The sequence below is a fragment of the Garra rufa genome, chromosome 1 (genome assembly GCF_049309525.1).
Source record: "Garra rufa chromosome 1, GarRuf1.0, whole genome shotgun sequence".
Taxonomy (NCBI): Eukaryota; Metazoa; Chordata; class Actinopteri; order Cypriniformes; family Cyprinidae; genus Garra; species Garra rufa.
Genome location: NC_133361.1, coordinates 36,929,740 through 36,939,508, shown reverse-complemented (window position 1 = coordinate 36,939,508; position 9,769 = coordinate 36,929,740). Strand labels below are relative to the sequence as shown.

At 36.9% G+C, this 9,769-nt stretch overlaps 1 protein-coding gene and 1 long non-coding RNA gene across 2 annotated transcripts; both read right to left on the bottom strand.

The window, feature by feature from the left end:
• Nucleotides 1–4,903, bottom strand: LOC141334533 (uncharacterized). The gene is made up of 3 exons (XR_012355572.1): nucleotides 803–4,903; nucleotides 502–631; nucleotides 1–271 (listed from the first exon to the last, which is right to left on the bottom strand). It is a non-coding gene; the product is annotated as an uncharacterized lncRNA (long non-coding RNA).
• A 213-nt stretch (nucleotides 4,904–5,116) lies between these two features.
• On the bottom strand, nucleotides 5,117–9,769 carry nmrk1 (nicotinamide riboside kinase 1). The gene is made up of 8 exons (XM_073839632.1): nucleotides 9,595–9,769; nucleotides 9,414–9,504; nucleotides 9,247–9,295; nucleotides 8,919–9,084; nucleotides 7,153–7,224; nucleotides 6,965–7,071; nucleotides 6,772–6,868; nucleotides 5,117–6,676 (listed from the first exon to the last, which is right to left on the bottom strand). The coding sequence occupies exons 1-7, from the start codon at nucleotides 9,621–9,623 to the stop codon at nucleotides 6,780–6,782; spliced, it is 603 nt and encodes a 200-aa protein (XP_073695733.1). The 5' UTR covers nucleotides 9,624–9,769; the 3' UTR covers nucleotides 5,117–6,676; nucleotides 6,772–6,779.

Genomic DNA, 9,769 nt, shown 5'->3' with positions numbered 1-9,769 from the left:
TATGGTAATTTCTTTATTAATATTGTAAGTAGATTGTATAGAGCAGTGCAGTAGCAGTAAAATTTACTTTAAAAATGAGTGCAAATTGTTACAAAGATTTTTTTTGGGTTAATCCTACAAGTATTTTTTTTTTAATTACGTATGACTAAATGAGTGACATGCAACATGCAACACAGTATAAAAAACAGTCATGACCTCATACACTTTTTTTACACCTTTTCTCCTCTTCTTTCACTTTCTCCTCCTCTCTTCTTCTGCGCAGTTTCTTCATCTGGGACAAAAGAAAGAAACATTTTAACTTAATTATTAACCTCTAGAAACATATGCTGAAAATGCCTCTTGATATATAATACAAAAGTGTTGGTCATAGACACTTAGTGAGTAAACATATGGCTGGAGGTAAACAAAAATACCCCAACAGACACATCTGAAATCTGCACTTTGCATATGTGTAATGTATTTACAAAGTTTCTGATGACCTTTGGATTTACAGACATTCACCTTGGAAACAGAAAGAGTAATGGTAAGAGCACACTTCCAGCTGTCAGAGCCGTGACTGGTATCAGTAAGTCATTCATGCCACCCCACTTTGGATTAGCACTTGTGGAAGGGGCCGAATTGTTTGGTGGCTCTATAAAGAAAAATCCAACTAACTTAAATACAGCACAAGTACACAGCCAAAGCAGCATCACCAGCTTCAAACTATAGCAATAAAACTATACGGCTATTGTGAGTTCTAAATTGTTTTTTTAATGAAATACTGAAAATGACGTCAATAAACAAAACAGAAAGGTACACTCACCGAGCACCACAAGAAAAACACCTGACTCATCCATTGTACATTTTTTCTTAGATAAGAGATTGCAGGTGCACCAGTAAGCCCCAGTGTCTGTCAGTTGTAGGTTCGTGATGTCTACAGTCAGAGTCTTGCTGTCATATTTGACTTCAGTACGTCCTTCATAGTCTTTATAAATAGTTATTTTCTTGGTTTCGATAAAGTAGTAGACAACTTCACGGCTGATCACACGTCTGCTGTATAGCTGCACACCGAGTGCATCCTCCTGATGTGCAGGACACTTGATGGTGAAGTTGTCACCTTTATATCTGATCTCATCTAAAATGATTAAAGAACAGCCTGAATCAGATCACAGCATTCAAACAAACAGCAGTTAAGAAAGAGAACATGGAAGAATCAGGTGTTTCTGACACCAAAACCAACACCTGGACAGCGTAGATGAATGCTCCTGAGTTAAAGGGGGTCATCAGATGCTAAATTCATTTTTACATGTTGTTTGAACTGAAATGTGTGTTCATAACTGAAATCATAACTATTTTCTCAAATTAAGCCGTTCACTGATTCTTGGCAGAGTGACGTAGTTCTGCATAGGCCCCTCCCACATCTGTTGACTGACACTGGTGACTTTTAGCACAGACCCGCCCAGAGTGAGCTGTACACAGTCCGCCATTGTTTCAATGCCAGAACAGGAACAGACTCGACTGAGGTGTTCTGTTGTTGGATGTATTAATAAACATCAGCCTATAATTTGAATGGTAGGTTTATTTTAACAGTGAGAGACAGAATAACAAAAAAATAAATAAATTCAAAATTCAACATTTAAAAAAAGTTATGAAATTGATTTGCCTTTTAATGAGTGAAATAACTATTCGATCCCCTTCCAATAGCAAGATTTCGGTCTGGGGCTCTATGCAAGATCTCACCTCGTGGAGTTTCAATGATCATCAGAACAGTGAGGAATCAGCCCAGAACTACACAGGAGGATCTTGTCAATGATCTCAAGGCAGCTGGGACCATAGTCACCAGGAAAACAATTAGTAAAACGCTACGCTGTGAAGAACTGAAATCCTGCAGCGCCCACAAGGTCCCCCTGCTCAAGAAAGCACTTGTACAGGCCCGTCTAAAGTTTGCCATTAAACATCTTAATGATTCAGAGGAGAACTGGGTGAAAGTGTTGTGGTCAGCTGAAACCAAATTCAAGGTTTTTGGCTTCAACTCAACTCGCAGTGTTTGGAGAAGGAGGAGTGCTGCCTATGACCCCCAAGAACACCATCCCCACCCTCAAACATGGAAATACTACGCTTTGGCTGTGTTTTTCCGCTAAGGGGAAAGGACAACTGCACTGCATCAAAGGCACGATGGATGGGGTCATGTACTGTAAAATCTTGGGTGAGAACCTCCTTCCCTCAGCCAGGGTATTGAAAATGGGTTGTGGATGGGTATTCCAGCATGACAATGACCAAGGCACACATGGCCAAGGCAACAAAAGAGTGGCTCGAGAAGAATCACATTAAGGTCCTGAAGTGGCCTAGCCAGTCTCCAGACCTTAGTCCCATTAAAAAAAATAAAATTAAAAAATTAAGAAGGGAGCTGAAGATTCGAGCTGTCAAACATCAGCCTCGAAACCTTAATGACTTGGAGAGGATCTGCAAAGAGGATTGGGACAAAATCCTTCCTGAGATGTGTGCAAACCTGGTGGCCAACTACAAGAAACATCTGACCTCTGTGATTGCCAACAAGGGCTTTGCCGCCAAGTACTAAGTCATGTTTTGCGATATACTTGTTTTTTTAACTCATTAAAATGCAAATCAATTTATAACTTTTTGCTGAATTTTTGTATTTCTATTCTGTCTCTTACTGTTCAAGATTTATGTGCATGCTCCAAGTCGTCTTATCCATTTTTATTGTATCTCTGTGGCAGAATTACAGTGACACATACTTGTCTGACATGTACACTACAGCGTTTTAAGTCGGTTTCAGTGGTTTTGTGTATAGGCAGATATTTCTTGAGACGACGCCGTGTTTATGGATTTTTTAAATTTTAAATAAGGGAAAAAAAGACCAGATATGTAAAGCTCTGGCTATGGATGGGCACTGAATCCACCTTCAGTGGATTACTTTTGTTTTTGAAAGGAACATACAGATCTACCTAAATGCATCTATGTTTGCGCAAATCTTTGTGATCCAGCTTCACCTACACCTACAAGAAGTATAAAGTTTTTTTTTTATGAATCTTTGCAAATTGCCCTTACTAATATGTAATAGAAAGTTCCTCGACAAATGCCGCTAAAGTTAACCATCTCAGAGAACTGCTCCTCACCCATTGAAGGGGAAGGTGAGCAGAGCTCATTAGCATCTAAAACACCAAAAGAGAGTCACTGTGTTTTTGACAAGATAAAAGGTTGTTGTTTTACACTACCATTTAGAAATGAACCAAAGTATGTTATAGACTTTTCACCTAGACCCTAAAGAATCTATTAACTTGTGGAAAATGGGCATCTGACCCCTTTAAGTCATGTATTTTCTTATTGTTATGAGTAATAACACTTTCTTCTGTGCAACATAAAGTATGATATCTATAAAAAATGTATTTATGAAAAACGATCAGCTATCCAATATGGGGGAGCAAAAACACTCAGACATTTCTCAAAATATGTTCCACAGAAGGAGGTTTAAAATTACATGAGGGTGCCTAAAGTTTTTTAATCATCATGAGGCATTTTTGATGTGCTCACAAATTAAAAAATATAAAAACAACACTAAATGTATCAGTCTAAAAATTATTTCCAAGTGACTGAAAATAGGTAAAATCTAAACTAATGTAAACATTACTGCAACACTTTGTAACACACAAATGACCAAAATGTATAACAGTAAAAACACAAAGCACTAACCTGCACTTGCAACAAAGTTGCCGAGACAAAGAACAACCAGCAACAAGATTATTTGCAGAGACCTCATTGTTATTGCCATCAGTGTATCGATATGCACACGACTTCTAATCACCGAGCTCTTAGTAAGCAAACCTTAAATTAGGGGTGAGTGATATACTTGTAGACAGGATCGAGTAGAAACGGGCTCACGTGACTTTGCCACGTGGTCACAAAAACGTATTATTTGCGCGGGTTTATAAGTATTGCAGTTTAAAAATAGCTGATTTTAAGCCGTCAAAACACAATTAGCAGCTAAATGTCTGTCGTTGCAAGTATCTTCTTAAACACAGTAATTTGTGAAGTGAAATAAGTGATGAAGTGAAAGCAAAGAGAAAAGAAAAAAAATGGGGAACAGAAAAATGGATCGGTCAGATCAGCAGTCTAATATTTCTGCTGTCTGTCATTCATGTTAATCAGACAACAAAAGAGAGAAACTGCTCTTGACTAAATTACTTTAAAAGTAGTTCACATCCAGAACAAAAATTTACAGATAATGTCATCCAAGATGTTCATGTCTTTCTTTAATTAAATGCAGCTTCAAAGGGCTCTAAATGATCCCAGCCAAGGAAGCAGGGTCTTATCCTGCAAAACGTTTGGTTATTTTCTAAAATGTATATACTTTTTAACCTCAAACGCTCGTCTAGTCTAGCTCTGCGTAAACAGTGTGTATTCCAGTTCATGACAGGGTATGTTGAAAAACATCTCATTTTCTTCTCCAGCTTCAAAATTGTCTTACATTGTTGCAGAAGTACCGACCCAGTGTTTACAAAGTGAACATGCAAAAGGTTAAATGCCTTTTACAAAAAAAGGTAAAACCACAATGTAGGACGATTTAGAAGTTTTCTTTTGTAAGTGTAAGTGAGAATAAATGCTGATTTTTGGCTGATTTTCTCCAACATATGGCTCTAAGCAAACATTATAGGGATAAACAAAAGTATTTAATACATTACACTTTACACATACATCTTACATACAGTTTGAATATTTTACATAACTAATTGCTATTCAAAGTCACATGGACTTTTTTGCTTCAAAACACATTAATACATTTGTACAAAGAAATTCATTATAAAATCATTTGTCTGTCTTTATTAACATGTACTGTGATTCACATCAAGTCAAAAATTGTAGGGCTGTAGCGATACACTAATCTCACGATACGATACGATACACGATATTCTATTTTGCTAACGATACGATTCGATATAATTCGATACTATTCTATATAATTCGACACACATCATTTTCTGATAGATTTAAAAGAGACAGAGTGATTTTGGTGACATCTTGTAAGTGTTTCATTTACTTGGATTGAATTAATTGAAATAAACTCAAAAAACATCAGACAGCTTGAAATAAATGCTGGACAAAATTAATCAAAGATGTGTTGAGAAAATTAGTTCCATTTATTGAAACAGTGCAAACTGTAGCTTACAAGCCTTTGAAAAGTAAATAAAATGCAACATTGCAATTTGCAATTAAAGGGATAGTTCACCCAAAAATGAAAATTTGATGTTTATATGCTTACCCCCGGGGCATCCAAGATGTAGGTGACTTCGTTTCCTCAGCAGAACACAAACGAAGATTTTTAACAAAAACCAGTGCAGTCTGCCAGTCAAATAATACTGGTGGATGGGCACCAAACTTTTAAAAGTAAGCAAAAACATGCACAGACAAATCCAAATTACACCCTGCGGCTCGTGACGATACATTGATGTCCTAAGACACGAAACGATCGGTTTTTGTGAGAAACTGAACAGTATTTATATCATTTTTTACCTTTGATACACAGCCACGTCCATCTGTCCTGAGCACGAGCTTTGAATGCGGCTCGTCACATGTGAACGCGCTTTGTCGTAGAATACGCAAACTCAGTAAGGGGAAATCGGTTAAAAGTCCCGCATGAGTTTGCGCAAGCAGATGTAATCTTTTAGCTTTAAATTGGTTTGAACAATCAGGATAAGCGCAAGTAATTACCATTTTGAATAGCGGCTATACCCACAATCTCTGTGTGCACAGTGTAAACAATGAGTGTTGTATACACGCGACAGATCGCTTCCGGTGTTTGCATATTCTACTTCAGAGCGCGTTCACATGTGACGATCCGAAAGCTAACCTCCTGCTCAGGACAGATGGACGTGGCTGTGTGTCAAAGGTAAAAAATGATACAAATACTGTTCAGTTTCTCACAAAAACCGATCGTTTCGTGTCTTAGGACATCAGTGTATCGTCACGAGCTGCAGGGTGTAATTTGGATTTGTCTGTGTGTGTTTCTCTTTCCTCTAAAGATTTTTATTAACCATTGACTGCCATTATTTGACTTCACCGGTTTTTGTTAAAAATCTTCGTTTGTGTTCTGCTGAGAAAACAAAGTCACCTACATCTTGGATGCCCTGGGGGTAAGCAAATAAACATCAAATTATATATAAAGGGATCCCTTTAAGCAGGCGGGTGCTGGATTTATATTCGCCGCCATTCTCTGAATATCCTCGCTCTGACTTGGTAAACAGGAAGAGGTAGACGTCTGCGTCTGTGTAAAGTTACGGGTAACTTGCTCTACAGCAACACTAGCGGCTGGCTGACCAAATCGCTCTTCCTGCAACGCGAACAGGGGTAAACAACACGGGGGATTAGAATGGGACGTATGTATCGATACTCGCGGCTAAAAAATCGATACTTTCTTTGGAGAGAAAAAAATATCGATTTATATCGCAGAATCGATAAAATCCTCCAGCCCTAAAAAAAATTGTTCATAAACATGATCTTCTCTGTTAATTCACTTATTTTGAGTACTAATAATGCACGCTTTAGATTGTCATGTGATGGTCTCATATCTTGCAGCAAATGCACTTTAATGAGGAAGTGAAATCAGACATTAATAAATGCTATGACAAACTTGTTGATATACTTGCAGAGACAGACAGCTGAAAATGTTGGTCCTTATAATCTGGAAAATTATTCAGATAGAGAAAGAAATTAATTAATCAGTGTACATGGCAAAAACATTTAAGTGTGCTGCAATATTACTACTCAACTACTCACGTGACAACTCATCTCTGTGTTACCATAAGCATTTCCTGAACGTCTGCATAAACAGTTGAGAGCAACGTCTCGCTCTTTTGCGTGCCATCCAGAAACACTGTATAAAGTGCAAACACCTCACTCACGCAATTCACCACAGTAGAACTTATTTAGGTCACTGTGCTTATTGAGTGTTAAAAAATATTTACAGTACCTATATCATTTACAGTTTCTTCCATCGCTTTTCTGTTTTTTAAGTACATGGGCCAGACATATCCATCAAAGTAGCCTGGTGGATCCGGAGGCACATAGACTCTTGAGCTATGGATTAAAGAGAGAGAAAAATGTGACAGTCTCAATCCAAACATTAATGGTTTATGGAACCATTCGCCCCGTTCTTACCTTCTTCTCTCTTTACACGTCTCATAAGGGATCTGTAGGAAGTACCTCTTGTTGAACAAGCTATTAAGTGGCCTGGAAGTACAATTGTTAAACTGTTCATGATGGTGCAATCCATACTCAAAGGTCAAGCATGTTTAGGTGATCCAGAGGTCATTCACACTTCTGAATAACGCAATACAAATGTTACAATAAGTTGGTTGCAACACTCACTGAACTAATGCTGTACATACCTCAACATCTTAACATACCAGGCTTTAAGAAAAGATATTAAGCACTCCTCTTTGCAGTGACAACCAAAAGAGCAAACATAAGGTAAAATACTTATTCTTTTTGAGGACAAAACTGCTTTAGAAACGTCTCTAGAGTATTTATTGACCTCAAATGGCCTAAACTAATGATCATGTAAATAAACTATTATTAAATGTTGTCAATGTGTCTGAGCATACATAATATAAATACATTCAAATGTGCATCAAGTAAATATGGTTGAGCTTCTGTTTGACATATTTAAATTGCTTTATGTATGTGCTTTGATCAGTGTTTATGTCAATTACACAATTACTGTAAAGTGATTGTGTCTTTTCAGAATACTCATTACTCATTCATGAGTATTATGTTTACAATGACTTTAGGAACTTTTCGAAGCATTGAAGTTTTGGTTTCGGTTTCACAGACCTTGATTCCTTGAACACCTTGAATTACAGAATTGTAATCTTTGAGTGAACTATGTCACAAGTTTGTCATAATATATCTTTTGCATTTAATGATGGGTGAATTTCTTCCTCCAAGACTGATAGAGTTGCCTTTCAAATCATAGCGACTGTACAAAAACATTAATCGGTATGACTTCCTCTTCTGTGGACAGCTGTGGATCATTTTTTTGGGACTTTGTCCCTAAAATTCTTTGTTTTTTTTTTTTTTAGCATTTTTGTGTATTTGAACCCTTTCTAACAATGACTGTATGATTTTGAGATCCATCTTTTCACACTATGGACAACTGAAGGACTCACTGATGCTTCAGAAGGAAATACAATCCATTATAAGCCAGTGGTGTAAACTTTTTGCATTTAAAGATCAGGGTAAATGTAACTAATTTTGTCTTCTGGGAAACATGTAAATAATTTTCTGTAGTTTCTGAAGGGCAATACTAAAAGAAAATATGATATTTAGGCAAAGTAAGATTTTTTTTTAATTTTGATCAAAAGTTTACACCCCTGGCGCTTAATGCATCATTTTACCTTCCGGAGCATCAGTGAGCGTTTGAACCTTCTGTAATAGTCCCTCAGTTGTCCTCAGTGTGAAAAGATGGATCTCAAAATCATACAGTCATTGCTGGAAAGCATTCAAATACAAAAAAATGCTGAAAAAGCAAAGAATTTGTGAGACCTGAAGGACTTTTCGGAAGAACTGCAGTCAGTTTAACTGTTCAGGACAAACAAGGAACTCATGAACAACTATCACTAAACAAAAAAAAAAAAAAAAAACAGCGGTGGATCATTCAGGTAACAACACAGTATTAAGAATCAAGTGTATGTAAACTTTTGAACAGGTTCATTTTTATAAATTCAACTATTACTTTCTTTTGTGCGGATGTAAACATCTTTTATGAGAAATATCTTATTCATGTCAGTACTAAATAAAAAAATAACATGCATTTTGTATGATCCCTCTTATTTTGGTAAAATAATTAACATTTTGCAGATTAAGCAAGGTGTATGTAAACGTTTGACCTCAACTGTAAAAAGTAGTCTGTTGAACAAAATTACCTATGATTAAAAATGAGGAATCCCTCCACTATGAGAACAAACACATTGGATGGCTCAGATGCTGTGGATCTCACTGCACAACCACGAGACGTCATGAAACTCTGAGGATCCTCCTGCCACAAGCCAATGACTGCCATCATCCTGTCCATGTGCAGGGCGTCCAAAGCTGCAGAGGAGTTTTGTAAAAAAAAAAAAAAAAAAAAAAAAAAAAAAATTGTATATAAAACAGCGTTTTGCAAAACTGGACAACTGGCATGTCAAGATACAATAAACAGAAACAAAGCTAAGCAGAGATGTCATCCAATAATAATAAGAGAACTGTTCTTACTGTCATATTCCTTAAAGCCATTGACATCAACAGGGACCACTGAATCATCCTGAGAAACAGACACGAATAATAAGAGTATGACATCGACACGTTTGGTTCTAAACGACTAGCTATTATACGTACACAGGGAATGACAAATGAATTAACATATAAAGTGGGCGTAGTACCTTGAAAAAGTTGTCTTGAGAAATAACACAGCTGTTATGGAGACGCTTCTGGAGGTTTTTACTCAGAGTAGTCTTTCCTCCATTTGTCATCCTGTCACGACAATACATGTATAACTCATATATGCTGGGACTGTACAGGGGACAAAATGTAAACTTAATACGTGTAATATTATTTACTCACCCACCAATTCCTAAGATTATTTTTCTCATTTTAAGTAAATACCGGAATTTACGTATGTTTTACATTTCAACTATTGTTAAGCAGCCGGAGACGTGCGTTTAAGAAGACAGAGTACATTTTGTCAAGCGGTTAGTGGACTTTAGCTCAACTAACGGGTTTAAGAAACTCGTGTATT

Coding starts and splice junctions, on each gene's coding strand:
- nmrk1 (XM_073839632.1), bottom strand. CDS start 9,623: ATGAGAAAAATAATCTTAGGAATTGGTGG. Junction 9,505..9,594: donor ATAATCTTAGGAATTGGTGG/GTGAGTAAATAA, acceptor TTGTCGTGACAG/GATGACAAATGGAGGAAAGA. Junction 6,869..6,964: donor AGAAACTGTAAATGATATAG/GTACTGTAAATA, acceptor CACTTTATACAG/TGTTTCTGGATGGCACGCAA.